The following is a 26,320-nucleotide window of genomic DNA, read 5'->3' on the forward strand; positions in this document are numbered from 1 at the left end:
CTGAAACAGGCTCGTCTTATTTTGCCGAGTGCTTCCTATTTTTGCTTTCTGTTTTGAAGCTGTTGCGTGCATAAGTACATTTGTTGAGTAAATAACCTACTCGAACGCATAGATATTTTCCTAAAGTTGTTTGACTGCAAGACTCGCGGGTTTTCCTCTGAACGCATCCTCTCCACTCAAATAATGGATTTGGTCTGGAGCCTGTGCTTCGTTGGGAGTCTCGGCGCTTGGTTTGCTTCTGCAGAAAGGCACAGCATATATTGGAATAGCACAAACAGCAAGTAAGTTAAACTATTCGTGATCGCTTGTGTTTTTTTGTCATTCTATTTCATTACTGTTCATTTGTAAAAGTTTGCAAATCAGATTCGTAAGTGCAACAAAGTAATACAATGTATCAGAAGCTGTGATTGTGACTTGCATAATTTGCTGATTAGGATTGTCGGCAAACTAGTCAATGCTCAATAATGCTACAGTACCTCTTTATATCTGTGCATAGCAATGACTATGCAATAGCCTATACCTTTTAATTACCACATGAATGTGACTGTTAGGGTATTCAAATAGATTATGTTGTTGTCGCCTACTGCCTTAATTGGTTTACATTCTGAGTACTGAATATGCAGCTGGCCACTGTTGTTGTCATGATAATGCAAGGTAGTTACAGTATCTTCTTGTTCACTGGCTTCACTACTGCCTGAGGGGAAACTTTTTTTTTTTTAATCTGTAATTCCTTGTATAACCTGGTCAATTTATCTGTGTCACAATCTGTCTGTCTACCCTTTCGGTGAGTTGGTAGTTACACATTGTTATACCATAAATCTGATTTATTGATAGGCTACCATCTAAATTACTCCACTTTCAAGGACATATGGAATGGGAGGTGCATTATTATTAGCACCACCTTTAGCAACTATGAGTTTTTAAGCTTGTGTAATAACTATTTAATAATAATAAAATGTCCTATTTAAAGACCCAACCACACAACAGTAAATGTAATTGCACATTCCATTTGTATCAACAGATATCATTTTTTTTTAAATGGGTATGCCTATCTTTACCCAAGGCTTTATAACAGTCACCCAGAGACGTGACCGTGGTAGTAAATATCGGTTGCAAACCCATCCCAACTGATGGCGTTGATATCTCCATCTTACATTTTCATTACGCGTGTCTGTCTGTCCACTAAATCACTGGATATATATGATGGGCTGACGGGACAGGACAGGGAGACATATGAGGGTTCATATTTCAGATGGAAAGATGAGGAATAATGGTGTATGATGGAGACAGAGGATGTAACTTGAAGCCTGCCTAGTAGGTCATATTGTGGGAGTGCGATGGATAGCTTGGGAAGGAGAAATTGGAGCCCAAATGTTTGGGGTTTGGAGCCCCCACTGAATAAGTGGAGGTCAATTAGAGTTATGGGGGTTGGGTTGGGGTGAAAAGTTGGGAGGGTGAGATTAAAACACACACACACACTCATACACTAACACACACTGGCACAAACTCACTCAATCACACACAAACAAACAAGACAAACGGCCAATCAATCACAGCAAGGCATACACTCTCACTTGAATGCAAACACATTTTTTTACCTTTATTTAACATGTCCTGTCTTGTAGACACACACATACATTTATATTCAAATTCACACAGTACTAAACTCAGTTAAGTTTCTTGTTGTGATCATAGAGATTTCCCATAAAGCCATGACACTGCAGTCATTGTTCTCAGAAACACATCCATGTCATAATCTCAGAGAATGAAGTTTACGAGTCCCAGATGTAAGCATGCTACGATGCAGTGACAACAATGATCATCATTTCTGCAAATAAACGCATAATCCCCACGCTTGCTATTTTTACTGGATATTTGCACTAAATCTCTCCCTCTGGCTGCACTTAATCCCACACTCAACGAAATAAAGGAGAGTTCGGGAGAGAAATGTTTTTTTCTCTCCATTTATTCTCTTCTTTTCTTGGTTTTCTTTAAATCTGTTTTTCCCCCTCAAACCCATTGCTTGATAAGCCTACTGTTGTTGATTTGTTCATGGCTCTCTCTATCAGTCCTTTTTGGGTCGACGCCCTCGCCCTCTCCCCCAGTTTGTGTGGCAGATCAATCAATGGTCTTGATTAGAAAGCTATAGCTAATCTACTTGACAACAGACGAATCATTTTGATCAGTTAGGTGGTAACGATTTACCCTGTCCGCTTCCCTACGGAATCAACAGTGTGTGTGTGTCAGTTACAGATGCCCTACTATGCATTGGTGTGTACTATGTTTGTGCCTTGGGGCATGTTGACTGCAAGGTTGACGCTGCCTGTGAGCGAGCTACCGCTGTGTTTCAGTCCAACAGAGACCTGTTTCTGGCTGGGTTGTGATGTGTGTGCGCCCAGGGCTCTGAAGTGCGACCAATTTCGTTGCATGCGACAAAATATTTTGCTGTGCGATCAGGAGTTTTTTTTTTAGGAGCACCGCGTGACTATAAAAAAAAAATCTCCCAGATATCAATCGTTGTAATGATAAGGCTTCCCTATATCGTTGATTCCGAGTGCCCTAGAGAAACAAGCGAGTGCAGATTTGTGATGGTCATGGTTGTACCATTACTACAACGAAAAAGGCTTGCTTTTAGACCAACCAGGTCAAAAGATCTGACCCATATTACCAGCGCAACATTTTTATCTTCCTATACCGGAACGTTGTGGGTAGTTCTAAAACTGATTGTGCGTCGTTAAACATTAGTTTACACTTTTTCAGCCATGTTACCTCATTGCTGGCTAGCTAACAACCTCGTAATTTTACCACTATATCTAAACATTTGGGGCCACAGAAAGAAAGGAAAAGTGATAGCTTCTTCAGAAAATCAATGAGCATAGCGATGCATGAATGACAGTCATCACAAACCGGACTTTTTTTTAAAGAGACAGTGTACACTTTTAAATGTAATGCATCTAAATAAGAAATGTGTGCTTTTACACAATGTAGTATCCTAATATTCCACAACTTTCATATCAACATTTTAGCTTTTATAATAAACTAATGTATTTACAGTGTTACATATTCGTTTCTAGGGTGCAACGTAGGCCCAATATAGGCTGTATTTCAATCAATTAAAAAAATATATATATATATATTTTTTTTTAAATCTGGTTCTCTGAACTTTTTCAAATTGGGAGCACGAGTGCTACCAATGACATTCTTTAATTTAGAGCTGTGTGTGCCTACATGTGTCAATCTGCAAGCTTGCATCATAGGTTAAGAAAGGCTGTATTATTCACACTGGTTCCCAGAAGTTGCTCTATCAATATGCTTTGCTCGGTCTGTGTGTGTCCGTAGGTACGTGTCTGTGTGAAAGGTGTGTCCCATGGGGGAGGCAGTGTGTTAAAGCACCAGCTCCTAAATCACTGACTTGCTCGCTCACACACACATTAACCCAGACTTCCACCCTCACACACTGCTGGGCAACGGGCACACTGCACTGCATTGCCGTGATTTGATGTTAACATTCATAACCCAAAAGTAAAGTAATACAGTAGCCTACTCATTCAGCTTGCTCCTTCTCTCTCTTTTACCCATTATTTTTTCTGACAGAACATGAGTAAACCTCCCTCCTCCTCCCTGTACCTGTTTCTTCCTCTCTCCACCGCCTCCTCTCTCGTTTTGGCTCGGTTCCTTGTTTCAAGCTGGTCGTGGCAGAAAGTTCCACATGTTCAATGTTAACGCTTTCCTTACTCTGTACTTACTCAGAATTTTTTCTAATTTTATTTACAATTTTTTTCCAACTTAATGGCCTTTTTCTTATCACATAATTCCAACAATCTCTTTTTCTCGCTGCACATTTATCTTTTTGGGGGTTTAATCTTCTTCGCTAATGCTTAGCTTTTTTTTAAACCTAAATGAGCGTTGCGATATTTTCACTTAACAGGCTTATCGCTCTATAGTGTATTTCATCAAAAGAATTGACCTTTACGGTGCATTTGCCTCGAATTAGTGATTTTTATGGTAAGTTTCACCCATATAAGTGGTTTTTGCAAGTATTATTCAGCCAATTTGGAGGTTTTTGTAGTGCTTCCTATACAAATTGGGGGTATTCTCTTCACAGAGTGCCACAGAACAGAATAGTAACTGGTGTGACTGATTGGGGGTCAGAGTGCACACGGTGATGAAGTGCCATTGCCTCAATCAGTCTGTCAGTCATTCTGTCACTGCGGTGGCCTTTGAATGCTGTCTGCCGCTCAGGCCTCTCCTCTTCACAAGGTTTTGGAACTGCCTCGGAGAGATTCATTCTTCCTCCTGTCTCTGGTTCTCTCTCTGCTCCCTCTACACCTTTTATCTCATCTTTACATGCTGCCCCTTTTCAGTCCATTATTTCCTCACCTCCTAGTCTCCCTTTCTGAAGGGGGGAAGGAGGAAAGAATGGTAAGAGGTGTGGATTTTTTTTAATCGTTTTTGGCACCCATAGCCATTCGTCACTAGGCACTTTGCCCTCTTTTTCTCTTTCTCCCGGCTTTAACTTTCCCTCAAGCAAACCCCTCCCCACCTCTCCTTCAAGCCACCATGGGTTTTTCAATGAACTCAAGCAATTTCGACCCCTCTTTCAGTTGTTGGCTCACTCTGTATGCTTTTCTCTTCTTGTGTTTTTTTCCACGAGGCAGTGGAAGTGGTCGAACCAGTCTGAGAACTCTGCTCTGCCACTCTGGAAGGAGTAAAATTGAGAATAACAAAGGTGTGTGTGTAGAGAGAGAGAGGGTTGGATAGCCATGTCTTCTGGTATAAGTAGGTGGTGTGTGAGATGGGATTTCTACATTTGTATCTCCCTCATTTTCTGCAAAAAGGGCAGTTTTTCCTCTTCTCGCTAATCTCATATTATTCCCTTCTTTTTCACCTGCTTTCTAGTAATTTCTGTGAATGACTCTTCCACCCCCACTCATTCTCTGTTTCTCTACCTCCCCCAAATCCCATAAACTGCTCCCTAATCTCTGTCTAGTGAATTGGAATCGGAGAAAACACGCTGAGATTGCGGACTACCATTAATCTGAATTAAGCCTCAAATGTATTTTTTTTGTTGGTATTTTATTAGATTCTCCATTATCTATTGCAAAAGCAGCAGTTACTCTTCCTGGGGTCCACACAAAACATGAAACATGACACAATACAGAACATTAATAGACAACCGCTCAAGACATACTTTACTTTTTTACAATAGGCAATACACACCAACTATATACAGTTGAAGTCGGAAGTTTACATACACTAATGTTGGAGTCATTAAAACTCGTTTTTCAACCACTCCACACATTTCTTGTTAACAAACTATAGTTTTGGCAAGTGGGTTAGGACATCTACTTTGTGCATGACACAAGTAATTTTCCCAGCAATTGTTTACAGACAGATTATTTCACTTTTAATTCACTGTATCACAATTCTAGTGGGTCAGAAGTTTACATACACAAAGTTGACTGTGCCTTTAAACAGCTTGGAAAATTCCAGAAAAATATGTCGTGGCTTTAGAAGCTTCTGATAGGCTAATTGACATCATTTGAGTCAATTGGAGGTGTACCTGTGGATGTATTTCAAGGCCTGCCTTCAAACTCAGTGCCTCTTTGCTTGACCTCCACAAGTCTGGTTCATCCTTGGGAGCAATATCCAAACACCTGAAGTTACCACGTTCATCTGTACAAACAATAGTACGCAAGTATAAACACCATGGGACCACACAGCCGTCACACCGCTCAGGAAGGAGACGCGTTCTGTCTCCTAGAGATGAACGTACTTTGGTGCGAAAAGAGCAAATAAATCCCAGAACAACAGCAAATGCCCTTGTGAAGATGCTGGAGGAAACAGGTACACAAGTATCTATATCCACAGTAAAACGAGTCCTATATTGACATAACCTGAAAGGCCGCTCAGCAAGGAAGAAGCCACTGCTCCAAAACTGCAATTAAAAAGACATACTAAGGTTTGCAACTGCACATGGGGACAAAGATCATACTTTTTGGAGGAATGTCCTCTGGTTTGATGAAACAGAAATAGAACTGTTTGGCCATAATGACCATCGTTATGTTTGGAGGAAAAAGGGGGAGGCTTGCAAGCCGAAGAACACCATCCCAACCGTGAAGTACAGGGGTGGCAGCATCATGTTGTGGGGGTGCTTTGCTGCAGGAGAGACTGGTGCACTTCACAAAATAGATGGCATCATGAGGAAAGAAAATTATGTGGATATATTGAAGCAACATCTCAAGACATCAGTCAGGAAGTTAAAGCTTGGTCGCAAATGGGTCTTCCAAATGGACAATGACCCCAAGCATACTTCCAAAGTTGTGGCAAAATGGCTTAAGGACAACAAAGTCAAGGTATTGGAGTGGCCATCACAAAGCCCTGACCTCAATCCTATAGAAAATGTGTGGGCAGAACTGAAAAAGTGTGTGCGAGCAAGGAGGCCTACAAACCTGCCTCAGCTCTGTCAGGAGGAATGGGCCAAAATTCACCCATCTTATTATGGGAAGCTTGTGGAAGGCTACCCTAAACGTTTGACCCAAGTTAAATAATTTAAAGGCAATGCTAACAAATACTAATTGAGTGTATGTAAACTTCTGACCTGACTGGGAATGTGATGAAAGAAATAAAAGCTGAAATAAATCATTCTCTCCACTATTATTCTGACATTTCACATTCTTAAAATAAAGTGGTGATCCTAACTGACCTAAGACAGGGAATTGTTACTAGGATTAAATGTCAAGAATTGTGAAAAACTGTTAAATGTATTTGGCTAAGGTGTATGTAAACCTCCGACTTCAACTGTAGGTCATTGATCATTGGCGTGTGAGAAGGGATGACGGGGTGTGTCGCAGGGTTGGGCGGTATCCAGATGTTGATACCATCATAATGTTTCTGTACAATACCGGGGTATATGGTATTATCGAGTGGGGAGCTATTTTTTTAATTTATTATAAAAAATAAACTCAATGCAATTTAGGCAACAAAGGCTCTTAATCCAGGAGGGGATTTAATGTCTCTGCTGTAACCAAGTAGCTTGATCTTGACATCTAGCCACTTGCATAGCTGGAGTGGAGCCCTGAGCTGAATATAATTTATTTGACACATCTTAGATTTCTTATAGTTATAAGCAGTGGCGACGCACACACCACCATAGCCCCCACAAGACATACACTACATGACCAAAAGTATGTGGACACCTGCTCGTTGAACATCTCACTCCAACATCATGGGCATTAATGTGGAGGTGGTCCCCCCCTTTTCTGCTATAACTGCCTCCACTCTTCTGGTAAGGCTTTCCACTAGACATTCCTGCAGGAACGTTCTTCCATTCAGCCACGAGCATTAGTGAGGTCGGGCACTGATGTTGGGCGATTAGCCTAGCTCACAATCAGCGTTCCAATTCATCCCAAAGGTGTTTGATGGGGTTGAGGTCAGGGCTCTGTGCAGGCCAGTCAAGTTCTTCCTCACCGATCTTGATCAACCATTTCTGTATGGACCTCGCTTTGTGCACGGGGGCATTGTCATGTTGAAACAGGAAAGGACCTTCACCAAACTGTTGCCACAAAGTTGGAAGCACAGGATTGTCTACAATGTCATTGTATGCTGTAGCGTTAAGATTTCCCTTCACTGAAACTAAGGGGCCATACCCGAACCATGAAAAAAAAGCCCCGGACCATTGTGGCTCCTCCACCAAACTTTACAGTTGGCACTATGCTTTCGGGCAGGTAGCGTTCTCCTGGCATCCGCCAAACCCTGTCAAACTGCCAGATGGCGCATGGGGATCTTAGGCTTGTGTGCGGCCACGGAAACCCATTTTATGAAGCTCCCGACAAACAGTTCTTGTGTTGGTGTTGCTTCTGGAGGCAGTTTGGAACTCGGTAGTGAGTAATGCAACCGAGGACAGATGATTTTTATGCGCTTCAGTAATCGGCAGTCTCATTCTGTGAGCTTGTGCTCCTAGACGTTTCCACTTCCCAATAACAGCACTTACAGTTGACCGTGGCAGCTCTAGCAGGGCAGAAATGTTACGAACAGACTTGTTGGAAAGTTGGCATTCTATGACGGTGCCACGTTGAAAGTCAGTGAGCTCCTCAGTAAGGCCATTCTACTGCCAATGTTTAGCTGTGGAGATTGCATGGGTGTGTGCTCGTTTTTTATACACCTGTCAGCAACGGGTGAGACTGAAATTACTGAATCCACTAATTTGATGGGGTTTCCACTTACTTTTGTGTGTGTGCGTGTATCTGTATATATATATATAACACACACACACACACACACACACACACAGGACCAGTCAAAAGTTTGGACGCCTACTCATTACAGGGTTTTTCTTTATTTTTACTATTTTCTACATTGTAGAATAATAGTGAAGACATCAAAACTATGAAATGACGCATATGTAATCATGTAGTAACCAAAAACTGTTAAACAAATCAAAATAGATTTGAGATTCTTCAAAGTAGCCACCCTTTGCCTTGATGACAGCTTTGCACACTCTTGGCATTAGCTCAACCAGCTTCATGAGGTAGTCAACTGGAATACATTTCAATTAACAGGTGTACCTTGTTAAAAGTTCATTTGTGGAATTTCTTCCCTCAATGCGTTTGAGCCAATCAGTTGTGTTGTGACAAGGTAGGGGTGGTATACAGGAGATAGCCCTATTTGGTAAAAGACCAAGTCCATATTATGTCAAGAACAGTTCAAATAAGCAAAGAGAAATGACAGTCCATCATTACTTTAAGACATGAAGGTCAGTCAATGGAAAATTTCAAGAACTTGTTTCAAGTGCAGTCGCAAAAACCATGAGCGCTATTATGAAACTGGCTCTCATGAGGACCGCCACAGGAAAGGAAACCCCGAGAAACCCCTCTAAGTTTATTAGAGTTACTACCAGCCTCAGAAATTGCAGCCCAAATAAATGCTTCACAGAGTTCAAGTAACAGACACATCTCAACATCAACTGTTCAGAGGAGACTGCATGAATCAGGCCTTCATGGTCGAATTGCTGCAAAGAAACCACTACTAAAATACACCAATAAGAAGAAGAGACTTGCTTGGGCCAATGGACAGTAGACTGGTGGAAATCTGTCCTTTTGGTCTGAGTCCAAATTTGAGATTTTTGGTTCCAACTGCCGTGTCTTTGTGAGAAGCAGAGTAGGTGAACGGATGATCTCTGCATGTGCGGTTTCCACCGTGAAGCATGGAGGAGGTGGTGTGGGGGTGCTTTGCTGGTGACACTGTCAGTGATTTATTTAGAATTCAAGGCACACTTAACCAGCATGGCTACCACAGCATTCTGCAGCGATACACCATCCCATCTGGTTTGGGCTTAGTCCCACTATCATTTGTTTTTCAACAGGACAATGACCCAACACACCTCCAGGCTGTGTAAGGGCTATTTGACCAAGAAGGAGAGAGTGATTGAGTGCTGCATCAGATGACCTGGCCTCCACAATCACCCGACCTCAAACCAATTGAGATGGTTTGGGATGAGTTGGACCGCAGAGTGAAGGATATCAGCCAACAAGTGCTCAGCATATGTGGGAACACTTTCAAGACTGTTGGAAAAGCAATCCAGCTGATGCTGGTTGAGAGAACACCAAGAGTGTGCAAAGCTGTCATCAAGGCAAAGGGTGGCTACTTTGAAGAATCTAAAATATATTTTGATTTGTTAAACACTTTTTTTGGTTACTACATGATTCCATATGTGTTATTTCATAGGTTTGATGTCTTCACTATTATTCTACAATATAAAGAACCCTTGAATGAGTCGGTGTGTCCAAACTTTTGACTGGTACTGTATACATACAAACAAATTACGGTATTGAAAATCATACCATTAGTATTTTGAAATACTACTGTATAAACAGTATATCACCCAAGCGACAGTATTATAGTTGGCAATCATCAGTTAAGCAGACTAACTACCTTGACGACCATAATGACAAAGCCAACTTCCTGTTTGTCTGGGTGGGAGAAGGAAGGTTGCTAAGTTTTATTGAGTAAAGTAAGATAGTGATTCAGGCCAAAGGTTTTCAGAGGCAGTGTTACAAGAGCGTGTATGTGCGTGTTTCCCTACGAATGTGAGCTTCCTGGCCTAGTCTTTTCCCGGGAAACGGCATATCCTGCCGACACAATAAACAATACCGTTCTCACACACTGGCACACGCAATCACCAAACCCTCTACTTATTACTTAAGGGGGTTGATGAAATGATCCTGAGAACATTTTATCAAAATTAACACAATGCATTTCCTGCCAGTGAGAGTAATTGGATGAATAGTGATTGGTTGTTTGATAATGTGTGTGTGTGTTCCACTGTCTCCCTCAAGATTTTCCTTCTGATCATTTTCACCTCAATCAACCCCATGGGTGTTTTTCTGCCCCCGTCTCTGCCTCTTCCTTATCTACGTGCCAGACTTCCTCTTCCTCCACCTCCTCCTCAATGTTTTACAACCTCTCAACCCCAAATACTGTGTATGAAAGACTTTCCTGGTAAACAGGCGTAGGAATATGATAAACATGGAATTGTGTGTGTCCAGACTTGTCCAACTACATAGTCTTAGCACATATCCAAGCATTTGTAATGAAGGTGTGTATGAGAATGTGTATGGGGTCGATTATTGTGTCTGAAAATTAGCCATTATGTGTGTTGTTCTGTAAATAAGGGTCGTTTTGATGTGTTTGTCCTGTTGAAATGGCTGGACTCTGGTTATTAACTTGTTCCCACAGCGATTGCATGCATATTGTCCATCTACAGCAGTGGTACTCATTGCGCGGCCCGCAGGCCAAAGCCCTTTAATTTGTCGCCTGCGGTGATTTTTCATATTTTCCATTCATAGTACATAACAATGATGATACAATTTCAATTCAATGTGTCTAATGCAGGCCCAAATCACTTGATTTTATATATATATATATATATATATACACACACACACACACAGTTGAAGTCGGAAGTTTACATACACTAATGTTGGAGTCATTAAAACTCGTTTTTCAACCACTCCACAAATTTCTTGTTAACAAACTATAGTTTTGGCAAGTCGGTTAGGACATCTACTTTGTGCATGACACAAGTAATTTTTCCAGTAATTCTTTACAGACAGATTACTTCACTTATAATTCACTGTGTCACAATTTTAGCAGGTCAGAAGTTTACATACACTAAGTTGACTGTGCCTTTTTAAATAGCTTGGGAAATTCCAGAAAAAGATGTCATGGCTTTAGAAGCTTCTGATAGGCTAATTGACATCATTTGAGTCAATTGGAGATGTACCTGTGGATGTATTTCAAGGCCTACCTTCAAACTCAGTGCCTCTTTGCTTGACATCATGGGAAAATCAAAATACTTACAGAATGTGATGCAGCAAGTTGTGCGCGTGGTGAACATTATTATGAGCGTGGTGAACATTATTATGAGCGTGGTGAACATTATTATGAGCGTGGTGAACATTATTATGAGCGTGGTGAACATTATTATGAGCAGCAGGTAACCTAGTGGTTAGAGCGTTGGACTAGTAACTGAAAGGTTGATAGATCTAATCCCCGAACTGACAAGGTAAAAATCTGTCATTCTGCCCCCGAACAAGGCAGTTAACCCACTGTTCCTAGGCCGTCATTGTAAATAAGAATTTGTTCTTAACTGACTTGCCTAGTTAAATAAAAATTATTATAAATAATTATTATTGTATTATTATTATTATTGCGAGGGCACTGAATCACCGGAAATTCCGCGAGTTGCTGGAGGAATACCAGACAGAATACGGTGACTCGATATTTCACAATGGCTGTCTCGTGACAGAGTTTTGGAAAGATTTCTCTCTCCTCCCTCAAATCTGTGAAGGAGGATATTAAAGCTGGCTTTTTCAACTGACATCACATGCCACCTGAACACGGTGAATCTCCAGCTCCAAGGGAGTTTGAGTCAAGATTCAAGGATATCAGTTCATTGCAATGTGAACTAAGATCAGGTGCTACCCATTTCTGGAGCCTTGTGTCAGACACAGAGTATCCACTTCTGAAACCGTGTGTGCAAAAGGTGACCATTTTATATCAGCACTTGTTCATGTGAAGCAACATTTTCAACAATGAACATTGTGAAACAGAAACATAGAAACAGACTACCCAATGCATGCACACCTGGATTGCCTCACAAGGATAGAAACAACACTATGCATTTAGAATGAATTCAGTCAAGGAGCAGACGGGACATTTTCACTCATCCAACTACTGAGGTAACCCTTTAATATGGGTCTTTATACATGTGATGTAGCCTATTTAATGTGTGTATGTATATATTTGTGCTGTACATCAAATCAATTGCATGTGCTCTCTTGCTCTGAATTTGCTCAATCGATAATATTGGAAGAAAAAGTACAACAAATGTAAAGATCTGTGCGGCCCCCTGAATGATTGTCTTAACCCAAAGTGGCCCTCTTACAAAAAATAGTGAGTAACACTGATCTACGGTATGGGTCTCACACATACACACAGCTCCAGTTACTGGTGCCCCCTGGAGGTCAAGATGTGTATCGATTACCTCTTTGCATTGAATAGATTGTCTCAGCCAAACCTCCTTGTACAGTTTCAAAGCCACGGGCAGGCAAACAATGGTGAATGCTCACAGACTATTATACTCTGAGGATTGGGGAAATAATGATGAGAAAAAACAAGGTTTATCTTATGGAAATCGATTCTGCAAAATGTTTGCCTCTTGAGTAATGTAATTTCAGTGGTGACATTTTTGGTCAGGCTCTTACAGGAGTACAAATGACTCTGGGACCGTGTTAGACCGTTTAGAAAGAGCACACATATTCATATCCCTGTGGTTGTCCAAAATAAGGCAATTATGTTGCTGGTGGATTCTGTGGTTACTTTTGTGGGAGGGAAGGCGTTGAAGTCTTTGGCCAAGGGCGCTGTCAGAATGAACAATGGACAAAGGTAAAGTAACAGATCTAGAAAGGAGAGCGATTGATGACAGAAGTCAACACAACCCAAGTATGAACCTGCCTCTGAATATTATGTTAAGCGGGAGAGGCTAATAGTCGGACCATTCTTGTTTCTATTAACTGTGTTAGCCTCTACAAACAGTGGGTCACAAACTCACATATTTGGCATTCCAACAAGGCCGGCTCTGATTGGTTCGACAAGTGCTAGGGGAGAGGTCGGAATTAAATGGGGATCTATTGGGCTTATTGAGTGATGCAAGATGGACAGGGAGAGGGTGGGGAGACCTGACAGAGATGGATGGATGGATAGATGAAACGAAAGAGGAATTTAGCTGTGTAGAAAAATGTGAACTAGCCGCACAGCCAGACTTATATTTCAGAGTGGCTCTCCTCTCTCACGCTCCTCAATTAAAAAAAAAAAAAAACATCTCTTAACTGTTTTTCTTTTTCCAGAGGATAAATTCAGAAATAAATGCCACCTCTGTAACCCATGTCTTTCATCTCTCCTTTTTAACACCTCTCACTTTCCCATTTTCCCTCCATGGTCCTATGGACATACACAGTCACACACACAGGACACACACACTGTGTTCAGTCCTTTTTGAAGTCCCAAAGTCCAGAGTAATACCCCCTCTCTGTTTGGGAACAATGGACCCAGGGCCCCACCCTGCCCCGCTCTCCCCCACTACCATCCCTCCCTCTCTGGGCCTCGGTGTCGGCTCTAAGCCCTTGTATTAGGCAGAGTCTGGTGCAGCTGAATGGACCCGAGTTCAGCCGCTGCTCCACCCGATAATCCGTGCTCGGACGAGCCGATTAGACGCCCCGCGGCATTCCGATCCACTCAGCCGTAACGCCGACCAGTCGCCTCTTAGGCTGTGTATTAGTGTGGCATAACCCGACGGGAGAAAAAAAGATTCTGAGGTTAGTGTAATTGCTCTAGGTTTGAGTGATGGGTGATGGCTCTAGACTGTGGCACTGATGGTAATTGCTGTGGAGCTTCACAGTGGTCAGGTGTTGCGAGCTTGTCAGCTGGTGTAACCTCATGTGCTATTTAAATAGACAACTGAACCTCAAAGCAGGTGATTCTCCACACAACATCCATCTCGGGGCTTTTAAATGCACGGGAGCAGCACATCACTTGCTGACCGTGTGTGCTTGTATGTGTGTGTGTCCAAGGACCCTCTGGTGCTGACTCTGCGATTGTCCGACCTTTGATCCCGAGTGAGCCCCTCCTCCCCTCAGATGTCCAACATTCCACAGGGCGATAGAGTGCAGAGAGGAGAGAGGGAGATGAAGGGAGGGGGGTAGAGGTGAAGGAAAAAAGCCAAACGCTGGCCAGAGAGGTTAAAGTAGATAGATCAGGCTCCTGCCACTGATGAGGCTCTAATAAATCAAGAATTAACTCTAGAGGAGGAGAGGTTCAAACAGTCTGGAGTCTATGTTGCACTAGACACAATACACACACAGACAGACACACAACCACTTGACGTTCGCTGGCTGTCTGCTATTGTTGTCATTCATTATCCCCCCTTATCATCACACACAGATTCCTCAGCAAACCCAATACATACGTACACACACACACACACACACAATCGTAGTTGCATATCTGTCATAGTTTCACAAATCCTCCATAAGCAGAGAATGCAGTCACTCCTCCCTGAAGTTATTTCTGTAAATGTTGCTGTCATTAAAACTGAGCATCCAAGGAACAACAGGGGGCATAAATCAGCTCTGTAACCACAGTGAGAAGCAATTCAGGCGCCATTTTCAATATGGAGTCTGAAATCAAGAGAGAGAGAAGCTGTTTAGAGTCTGCCAGAGTGATGGTGACAATGTTTGACATTGTTAAAGACTTTTCAATCGGGCATTCTTTGAAGTTCCTTTAATCAGTCGTGCTGCAAAAGCCCCCGGGATAATTAAACTATTTACAATTAATAAAGGGGCCCCTCTTGGGTGTGTATTCAGCCCCCTGTTCAATTGGGTTAGTAAGATATTCCATCCGAGGAGGGTGTGAATAGTACCACCGTATGAAACAGTGGCATTGATGAAGCTACTGCAATACTCTCACACACAAAGTTTACCACAGAGGAAAAGCCATTCGCAGCTAGAGGCCCCTGACCCTCTCATTCACATGGCTCCCTCACTCCCAGCCTTGAGTGGGAAGAATAATTACCCCCCCCTCCAGGGTGACTTTATTACCCTTTTTTGTGTTTTTAATTGCACTGCCCTTCGACCACCTTTTGATGAATAGTTTGGAACCATACCACAAAAACAACTTTTAAATCACGGGGAGGGGGGGGGGAGAGTGTGCTTGCGTGCATGCGTGCATGCGTGCGCGCTCGGTCGTGTGGTTACTGTTTGAGGAGGATACTAGGTCAAACGCAGCATACAAACATGTTTGCTCAGTAGTATTACCGATTTAGCTGGAATTGTGAGTGGCAGGCAAAATGACCACTCTACAGTGGGACTTGTAAACAGTGTGTGGCAGCTAGGCAAACTGTAGATAAGCACTAAGCTGTCCTAGCACACAGTCAGTGGAATAATAATTATTGGCCCTGTTTTTGCTTAATATGCTACTATTATGCAGCTAGATGGATGTGGACTCGCCTAATTAGTATACAGAGAGAAACAGTTGCTCTTTTTACCGGTGGCTCTTTTTACCGGCTCAACACTACTCTTGCCACAGTGCTGTTAATCTGGTCATCTGCATTGAGAGAAAGCAATGAAGCGGGGAGGCAGAGGGGGTTGTGCTGGAGGGGTGGGGGAAGGGTAGTGGGCACTAGGAGTTTGGAGCCACAGCGTCTGTCCTTTAACCAGGGGGTCCACCGGTAACAAACAAAGACAATCTAATGAGCGACAAGGGCCTCTCTCTGCTTGTGCACTTTGATTGTTACTCACACATATGGACCTTGTCACACATTGAAAATGTCACTTCTTGTGTTCATTGCTTTCATGGGGTGAAGCTGGAATTCTCAACAAAAAAAAACAGATACCCAAGAGCCAAAATGGCTCCAATGTGGAGTTTTCATTGGCAGATGTGCAAACACCCAACCCAGGACTATGGAGCAACCCATCTCCCACAGAGCTGTGTGGTGTAAAGGCGTCAGCATGCTTCAGTTCGACTTCGACTAGCCAAACTGAACAAGTGTGATCCCATGCTCCCTGAAAAGATATTCGCTTGACAAATGAAGAGGAAAGCTGCAGTATTACCCCAGGACATTAGAGGCGGATGAGCTGGTAATAGCCATCTACAGCCAAACAAGGAAGTGACGACACACCTAAACAAGGAATACACGCGCAGGAGAATACAATTGTGTATATAGAGAGACACTTGACTGGCGAGAATTGCATTTTTCGAATTGCCCCGGGATCTACTAGATTTGATGTGCCTAGCAACACATATAATAGGCGAGATACGGAGACAGAGAAGATGCCCGCTACAGGTTCACAATGGTGGATGTAGGGGCATATGGCCGAAAGAGCTAGGGTGAAGTGTTTCAAGAGTTCCTTTGGGTCCAAACTGCTGCAGAAGACCCTCGATTTACCACCGCCAGCTGTCCTGCCAGGTACCGCAACGTTTTCATGTGCGCCTTTCCCCCTACAGGAGAACCTCATGCACCCTTATCCAGGTATGTTGATAATAGTTGGAATCAATTTCACTTTTTCTGTTTCTAATTTCCCTTGTTACTGCATACATGTATGCACCTCCTATATGAAAGTGCCAATTTATCAAGGCTTTTGGAATATGGTTCCTGGAAACATTTTGTTTTTGTTTCCCAAATATATGTATATATAATCTGACATTTATCTTCTTACCTCTATCTCAATAAACCTGGATGTACCTGGAACTACCACCACTCTTGTTGTCGGAGAGTCAGAAATTGAATTTGGCATCATGGCTGCAAGAAGGAGGATTCTTGATGGACGTGCACACACTGTTCTTTGTGCACTGTGAACCAGTAGCGTTCTAATCTTTTTAACAAAATAAAACCTGATTCTGGGACGTCTCAGTGTGCAGTCATTTGCAATGAAAAATATAAACACAACATGTAAAGTGTTGGTTACATGAGCTGAAATAAAAGATCCCAGAAATATTCCATAAGCACAAAAAGCTTATTTCTCTCAAATGTTGTGCACATATTTGTTTACATCCCTGTTAGTGAGCATTTCTCCTTTGCCAAGATAATCCATCCACCTGACGGGTGTGGCATATCAAGGAGCTGATTAAACAACATGACCATTACAGAGGTGCACCTTGTGCTGGGGACAATAAAAGGCCACTCTAAAATGTGCAGTTTTGTCACACAACACCACAGATGTCTCACGTTTTGAGGGAGCGTGCAATTGTCATGCTGACTCCAGGAATGTCCCAGAGCTGTTGCCAGAGTATTGAATGTTAATTTCTCTACCACAATGTCGTTTTAGAGAATTTGGCAGTACGTCCAACCGGCCTCACAACCGCAGACCACTTGTATGGTGTCGTGTGGGCGACCGGTTTGCTGATGTCAACATTGTGAACAGAGTGCCCCATGGTGGCGGTGGGGTTATGGTATGGGCAGGCATAAGCTACGGACAACAAACACAATTGCATTTTATTGATGGCAATTTGAATGCACAGAGATACCGTGATGAGACATTGTCGTGCCATTCATTCGCCGCCATCACCTCATGTTTCAGCATGATAATGCATGTCCCCATGTCGCAAGGATCTGTACACAATTCCAGGAAGCTGGATATATCCCATTTCTCCCATGGCCTGCATACTCACCAGACGTGTCACCCATGTTTGGGATGCTCTGGATTGATGTGTAAGACGGCATGTTACTGTTCCCGCCAATATCCAGCAACTTCGCACAGCCATTGAAGAGGAGTGGGACAACATTCCACTATCAACAGCCTGATCATCTATGCGAAGGAGATGTGTCGCGCTGCATGAGGCAAATGTTAGTCACACCAGATACTGACTGGTTTTCTGATCCACGCCACTACCTTTTTTTTTAAAGGTATCTGTGGCCAACCGATGAATATCTGTATTTCCAGTCGTGAAATCCATAGATTAGGGCCTAACGAATTTATGTCAATTGACTGATTTCCTCATATGAACTGTAACTCTGTTATATTGACATGAAGAAATACAAACAGAGCTTTTTCAGCAAACAAATTAACCTTTTATTCTTGCTTCTGAAATTAAACCACAATACAAAATGGTCTGCTGAGAACAGACGCGTAAACAAGTGTCTAATGAAGTAAAATAAGTGTCAGAGTAGTTGCACACCTTTCTGAATATAAATGTTTCTGGAAAATAGTGCAACGGTGTCTGCTATGAACAGGCATGTAAACCAAAAAAAGTGTTGATAGAATAAAATGAAAGTGTCTAGTGTGACTCCTGAGATGTCTGAACAACAACCGAACAAGTTGTTCATTTCATTGGGGTCCCGGTCATTTGGTCCATGTCATTTTCTTGAAGTCATGCACAAACTCAAGCAGCTGGTGGTCAAATTCCTCCTGGAGTTTTGGCGAGAGTTCGTCCATGAAATCAGCTATAGGTGCCAGGACCCTGTGGAGAGGATGGGATGAGGGAGGAAATAAGGAGTGTCTGGAGAGCAGAGGAGGGAAAAAAGACCACAGAACAGAGGAAAGTGTTAGGGCTGCGAAAGTTCAACTGAGATAGGAACACTACCACACCTGAACTTGGTTAAAATAATTGTTTAATTCAAAAGTTAATAAATGGCAAATACATTTTTCGTATATACGGGTTCAATGTTTCATCATGCAGGATAAGACAGAGAACTGATTTGTTCCTGACAAAGATAGTATATTATACTCGTGACAGAGATTAGTTCCCGCTTCCGAGCCGGCCTGTCAGAGTAGAGACTGGGCGTGGTTTAGACTCACCCAGCCTATCGTTGGTGTTGGCACATAAGCTGGTCCCAGCCTCTTTGCGCTCTCTGGTGTCCTGTCGCTGTTGCTGTGTAGATTACGCTCCCTCACCCCAGAGACTGGGGTCAGACAGTTTTATAACATTGTCTGAGATATCTGCACCTGTATACAATGTCCACTGTTCTCGCTCAAGGCTAACTACAGCTTCCCAGCACTCTTATCTGGCGCTAACTGTTACTTCCAGCACACACACACAGACACCCAGACTCCCAGGCCAACAGTTTGTCAATATCCAATCACATTTAATACAGTTGCTAATCACGTTTGTTATAGTATTCAATCACATATAATACAGTTGCTAATATTCAATCACGTGTGTTATAGTATAACTCAGAACCTCACATATGTTCTTCGTGTGTATAGTTTATCTGTTATTGTCCATTGTACACCACAGTCAGCAGTCTCATGATTCACCCCCTCCTGTGTCTCTCTAAGATTAGCACAGTCTCGGTCACACAGTACAGCTTCACACTACTGATACATTTGTTGCATACACACACATTTCATACACACACATATTTCAGGCTGTGGCCTCATGGTTAGACAGAGCACTGGTAAGAGTGAGAACAATGGAAAATGCAGGTTCACATGAGTCAGTAATTCAAACTTTAATGCATAAGAAGCCCTATTAGCTTATAGTTAGTTAAGCATGTCAAAAAACTTTACAAAACCCCACAAAAGGGGATCAAAGTAAAGTCTGAATTTTTATTTTATTTACCTCTGGGGCAAGCTGGTGGCTCTGTGCATGACGTTTTCCAGATCTTGAGATATGTTTTCAATCATTTGCAATGCCTTTGCCAGTGATGTGTCAAGGACTGAGTCTGCAGCTCTTTTCTCCCTTTACCAGACTTTGCTACCAAACTTTGACTTTGGTGTTACCAATGTGGGAAGCTTATGATTTTCTCTCTCTGCCAGAATTGTTTGATCAAAAGTTGTGAAGATCTTTAGTTTAGTTGGTTGGCTTTCTTTCCATGCATGAGTATGCTGCTAGGCTAGCTAGCCAATAGCCAGCCAAGAAGCTAGCGCTAGCTATTGTTAGCCAAACATGACTACTCTTCGTCGACTACAATAGAAAATATAACAACATACCCCATCCTTTGGTGAAGAGAGCATGTTCCTTTCTGGCTTCCCATGCGTCATGTGCCGAACAAGCCAGCAGCAACATTTCTGGAGCAGCCGACAAAACCCTAACCGAACTCCAAAACTAACAAAAACGGCACAAAATGTCAGCATAATATATGCACAAACTGTACCAAACTGTTTAGGTTGGGAAGCATGTGGCCGCCTTAATAGGGGGTGGATATAACACACCACACACTAGCTGGCTTTGTGAGAGTCCCCCAAATGCAGAGTTGCACATGTATTCATTGCAAAAGCAATAAAACTCTACCTAAGACACACATTCGGGGCGCGTGTTGTGAAAACATTTACGCTGGGTGAGTTTACTCCACTTCTCCGTTACTCTGGGCACCCTGGTGATGCAGACCGATTCAGGCAGGATGAGTTGGTAATGGATAAGCACAGTTTAAGTAACTGAAGACTGGGTGAGGGGGTGGTGGTTGTATTGCTAGAGGCTAGAGCTAGCTACTGCTCCCTCCAGGTTGGTGTGTGTGGTGATGGATGGGGATGAACGCATATCTCTGTGAGAAAGAATGACGGGGAAGAAAGAAAGGTAGAGAAGGACAGCGAAAGAGAAAGAGGTGGTGGGAGTGTAGTTTTTTTTTTACTGGGTGGAACTATGGGCCTCTTTACACTATGCTACTTTGACGACACAAAGGTCCAGGAGAGATGCTTGTGTAGTTTAGAGAGACAGATGTACAGTTGAAGTCGGAAGTTTACATACACTTAGGTTGGAGTCATTTAAAACTCGTTTTTCAACCACTCCACAAAAATTCTTGTTAACAAACTATAGTTTTGGCAAGTCGGTTAGGACATCTACTTTGTGCATGACACGTACATTTTCCAGTAATTCTTTACAGACAGATTATTTCACTTATAATTCACTATCACAATTCCAGCGGGTCAGAAGTTTACATACACTAAGTTGACTGTGCCTTTAAACAGCTTGGAAAATTCCAGAAAAATATGTTGTGGCTTTAGAAGCTTCTGGTAGGCTAATTGACATCATTTGAGTCAATTTGCTGGTGTACCTGTGGATGTATTTCAAGGCCTACCTTCAAACTCGGTGCCTCTTTGCTTGACATCATGGGAAAATCAAAAGAATTCAGCCAAGACCTCAGAAAAAAATTGCAAGTCTGGTTCATCCTTGGGAGCAATTTCCAAACGCCTGAAGGTACCACGTTCATCTGTACAAATAATAATACACAAGTATAAACACCATGGGACCACGCAGCCGTCATACCGCTCAGGAAGGAGACGGGTTCTGTGTCCTAGAGATGAACGTACTTTGGTGCGAAATGTGCAAATCAATCCCAGAACAACAGCAAAGGACCTTGTGAAGATACTGGAGGAAACAGGTACAAAAGTATCTATCCACAGTAAAACGAGTCCTATATCGACATAACCTGAAAGGCCGCTCAGCAAGGAAGAAGCCATTGCACCGCCATAAAAAAGCCAGACTATGGTTTGCAACTGCACATGGAGACGAAGATCGTACTTTTTGGAGAAATGTCCTCTGGTCTGATGAAACAAAAATAGAACTGTTTGGCCATAATGATCATCGTTATGTTTGGAGGAAAAAGGGGGAGGCTTGCTAGCTGAAAAACACCATCCCAACCATGACGCACGGGGGCGGCAGCATCATGTTGTGAGGGTGCTTTGCTGCAGGAGGAACTGGTGCACTTCACAAAATAGATGGCATCATGAGGAAAGAAAATGATGTGGATATATTGAAGACATCAGTCAGGAAGTTAAAGCTTGGTCGCAAATGGGTCTTCCAAATGGACAATGACCCCAAGCATACTTCCAAAGTTGCGGAAAATGGCTTAAGGACAACAAAGTCAAGGTATTGGAGTGGCCATCACAAAGCCCTGACCTCAATCCTATAGAACTGAAAAGGCGTGTGCGAGCAAGGAGGCCTAGAAACCTGACTCGGTTACACCAGCTCTGTCAGGAGGAACTTATTGTGGGAAGCTTGTGGATGGCTACCTGAAATGTTTGACCCAAGTTAAACATTTGAAAGGCAATGCTACCAAATACTAATTGAGTGTATGTAAACTTCTTACCCACTGGGAATGTGATGAAAGAAATAAAAGCTGAAATAAATCATTCTCTCTACTATTATTCTGACATTTCACATTCTTAAAATAAAGTGGTGATCCTAACTGACCTAAGACCGGGAATTTTACTAGGATTAAATGTCAGGAATTGTGAAAAACCGAGTTTAAATGTATTTGGGTAAGGTGTATGTAAACTTCTGACTTCTTCAACTGTAGATTGAAGTCTCTCAAACTACTTTCTCTTAAAGAGAGATATCTACACCACATACCCCCATCTGAGTGGAACAGTGTAAGACACCCTCTCTCACACCACATGTCCCCTAAATAGTTACCTTAATACCAGAAGACAACATTTTTGCTCTGTTAGCCACATAGAAAATGTATGGCTTTAAAAAATATCCACACATTTGTGTATCATTGCATTAATCAAGTGTGCAAACTTATGTGCAATATGGTTTAGATGAGAAGCTCCTGTATAGTTTGAATTGCTATCCTTATTTTGTTTGTCTACATACTGTGGCATTTACGGTATGCTAAAAGCTGCACTCACACATGAAGCAGAAATCACGTCAAGGCTAGTGTAAACAGAGAAGTTGCAAATCGGATGTTGAAGAGACATACTGTAGATCTCACTAGACATATTTTACAAATGTAAATCCACCCAAGGACTGCTGGTGTAAAAAGCTTGGAGAGGACTGGAGGGAGGAGAGGCATGCAGATAGGGAGCAGATACAGTCAGACTATGAGAGGGGGAGTGTGGCAGGAGACAGAAACAGACACGGACCAGACATGTGTGTCTGTTTGTCCTTAATGAAAGGGGTAAATGCTCAGGAGAGACCTGGCCTCCTCATATTCATGCCTCTCACTCTTTCGGGCGGTGGTGTGTGTTTGTGATTAGGCACCCCTTGTCTGTGCATGTCTGGTGTCTAGCTCTGTCTGCAGTTTAGTATCGATACTCATCTCCCGGCCCGGTGTCCTGAATGACTGCTAATGTTTCTCTGTAAACATTGCTGGGTGCCAGGGGGGAGCCGGGATCAATGTGCACTCAGGACTAGCTCCCAGCACAGTCGGCACTGCTGTCCACAATCATCCATATTTATACACATCCACCCAACTCACTTTCCCACTTATTGTGTTTTCTCCCTGCCTGCTGCTCATGCCTCTCCATCTCCTCCATGATTTCCCATGTTGAATACCTGGCACACGCCACCGGCCGATACATAATTCAAAATTTGATTGTTGTATTTTTTTTGCCGCTCTGAAATCATCGCCGTACTTATTAATCCCGATGACACTTGTGACTCGACTAACCCCTTTTGATCTTCATCCTCAGGTTCCTAAGGGACAGCTATGCGGTGGAGGTGCGTCTGAACGACTACCTGGACATCGTGTGCCCCCACTACCCGCTGGGCGAGGTGGCATCGCAGGATGCTGAGCGCTACGTGCTCTACATGGTGGAGCGGGAGGACTACGACGCTTGCAAGCCTCAGTCCTACGACCAGATGCGTTGGGAGTGCGGCCACCCCTTCGCCCCCCACGCCGCCGAGAAGTTCTCCGAGAAGTTCCAGCGTTTCACCCCCTTCACCCTGGGCAAGGAGTTCCGCCAGGGAGAGAGCTACTACTATATCTGTAAGTGTCTAGCTATTTTTTTTTATCCATGTAAATGAACTATTTCTGGAGAATTTGTAAGAGAACTTAACCTGAAACCGTTTGTTTGATGTTTTCAGACCTCAAAAGTAGTCATGTCAAAATGAGAGTGAGGTGAAATGTCCCTTTAAGTCAGGAAAAATGTGAGGGAAAAGCACTGCCGATGATATAGATGTGTATGACCCTTGGTAAAGCACCTGGACAAACAAGTCGCCACCTTGAAGGCTTATGTTAACATTCAGTGAATGTTGGCATGCTATGTTGTGTTGTTGGCATGCTATGTTGTGCATTAGCGCTCACATGGTAGCTAGTAGATAGCTGGTGGCCCAATCACCCAGAGAGAGGCGATGCTGTGACCCTGAGTGTGTTGTAATTAGATGAGCGACAGGACGGGACACCCTCCGCCTGTTCACAGATGGCTGCAGGTCGTGTGTGCGTGCGTCTGTGTCTGTGGAGGTGGATTAAGGTGACACAGGAGGATAAGTGCATTTGTTTTTCTGTAATTAACGCTCGTCTTTGTTCCTTCCCCTCTCCAGCCAAACCTCTGCACCACCACGGACAGGAGTGCCTCAGGCTCAGGGTAGACGTCGTAGCTACTGATGGTAAGTTTCACTGCCCTAGTGGTTGTGTGGTCAAAAGTAGTGCACTATATAGGGAATAGGGTGCCATTTGGAATGTAACCTTTGTCTGATAATGATTTTAGCTCCAGGCTGCAGTATGGCAGAGGAATTGATTGTTATTTTCCTCATCCAGGTTCTCAAGAGGCCAGGGTTGCAACTGGAGGAGCTGCAGCTGTACCTGGAGCTGGGGGTGGAGCACACAACCCCTCCAACAGACTGCCTGCAGGTATGTTAATGAACAAACCATTGGGTCAGTTGTATTCTCAATGGGCCAGTTGTACTTGATCCTAGGACTGAACGTTTAGGGCCGGTATGAAAGACGTGATGAGGGGAAAAAACAATTTAATACATTTTTGAATAAGGCTGTAACGTAACAAAATGTGGAAAAAGTCAAGGAGTCTGAATACTTTCCAAATGCATTGTATATTTCAATGGAGATTCTTCATTGATGATGCTTTTTAATCCCGGACTAGGATTAATCTGTTTCCGGGAAACCGGCCCTTGAAGTTAAGATTAAGGATGAGTTAACATGGACTAATATATATATTCTATATTTTCACCATACAGATGACCCAGTGGTAATCCTGCCAGAGGTCCAGAAAAGTGTGCGGACAAATTCATCGGTGTCAAAGGCGTCCTTCTCCATCCTGTCATTGATTGTCCCCGTCTTATTATTACTGTTGTTACAGTGAGACTACAAATCTCATAGACTTGAAGTTGGTCTGTGGGGAACCACAGACACAAAAGACAGTTCTCAAAGCCCAAGTGCTGGTCACTGGGAGAGGGACATTTTTAATCTCGTAAGTACGGATGGACACATGCACTAAGTGTGCTGAGTGAGAATTTGGTTGGAGTTTTGTGGGAAGGCACTGAGCTTTCTCAAGGTGCCAGTATTTCCTGGAGAGATTTTGTTCTCTTTAATGTTAGTGCTTTTGCTCTTCTCCTCCCCAAAAAAAACTTAATTCATTTTGGAAAAGTGCGTAAGAAAAAAAAAAAACTTAATTCATTTTGGAAAAGTGCGTAAGAAAATTTTGAAGAGGAACATAAATGGACGAAGAACAATCACTGAAGACAAAAGCTAAAGGACTTTCTTATATGGACAACTATTTTGGATTTGATATTTTGATAAAACTGCATTTAGTGAAACATCATCTCTAAGCTTTTGAGCCAAAGAATACAGTGATCATCTCTTCAGTGTGTAACTATTCTATTCCAACCTTGACTATTGTGTTCTGTTTGTGGTATTGTTATTGTACTGTAATTGAGTGGCACTAAATGTCCAAGTGGTTCTTAATGTAGCATCGACAAAAGCAGGGGACGTGTTAGCTAACTATTAATGTTCCTGTGCAGACTCGACCATGTGCTTTCACAGCACTAACCATACAGCACAACAACAGACAGACTGACTGACATCACAATACAGATCCATGACATAGTAGACACTACGTGGAAAGGTATTGTGTACATTCTGTGAAAAATCATTTGTAAAAGTTTGCAGTTGAAAGATATACCATATGTTTAACAAATGCTATGCTAACTGTTGGTAAGTGAGCTCTCTCTGAGGGGGGAAGAGTTAGAATAAGTGTTTCAGTGAGAGAGAACGTGTGCGAGGGAGAGCTAGAGGTCAAACAAAAATGTTAAAACTGCCAAAAGCAAACACGGATACAGTACATTGTATGTTGCAGTGTAAGGCAGACCTTCTGTATATCAGATCATGCACCCGTACCGTTTAAACTGACAAACAAAATAACCCAGACTGAACTATGCTCATCACAGTGCTTGCCAGAGCAGTGTTGCACTGTTCTCTACCTCTGACACTAAAAAGTCAACCAAGTAAAAATGTTTTTATTCAAAAACAGTTGTAATTTGGTTGGTAATACACTAGATGTACAAAAGTATGTGGATTTGGCGATTTCAGCCACACCAGTTGCTGAGAGGTTTATAAAATCGGGCACACAGTCATGCAATCTCTATA

The 26,320-nt window shown here is 42.7% G+C and overlaps 1 protein-coding gene across 1 annotated transcript; it reads left to right on the forward strand.

Moving 5' to 3' along the window:
• Positions 1–26,320, forward strand: LOC120027291 (ephrin-A1-like). The gene is made up of 5 exons (XM_038972210.1): positions 1–281; positions 23,412–23,707; positions 24,262–24,327; positions 24,479–24,571; positions 24,913–26,320. Exons 1-5 carry the CDS (start codon positions 184–186, stop codon positions 25,035–25,037), a joined length of 678 nt encoding a protein of 225 aa, XP_038828138.1. The 5' UTR covers positions 1–183; the 3' UTR covers positions 25,038–26,320.

The sequence above is a fragment of the Salvelinus namaycush genome, chromosome 32 (genome assembly GCF_016432855.1).
Source record: "Salvelinus namaycush isolate Seneca chromosome 32, SaNama_1.0, whole genome shotgun sequence".
NCBI classification, from domain to species: Eukaryota; Metazoa; Chordata; class Actinopteri; order Salmoniformes; family Salmonidae; genus Salvelinus; species Salvelinus namaycush.

Excerpts from the sequence above, each read along its gene's own strand:
- LOC120027291 (XM_038972210.1), top strand. The coding sequence starts at position 184 with ATGGATTTGGTCTGGAGCCTGTGCTTCGTTGGGAGTCTCGGCGCTTGG. Across the intron at positions 282-23,411 it reads TGGAATAGCACAAACAGCAA|GTTCCTAAGGGACAGCTATG; the intron begins GTAAGTTAAACT and ends CTTCATCCTCAG. Across the intron at positions 23,708-24,261 it reads AGAGAGCTACTACTATATCT|CCAAACCTCTGCACCACCAC; the intron begins GTAAGTGTCTAG and ends TCCCCTCTCCAG.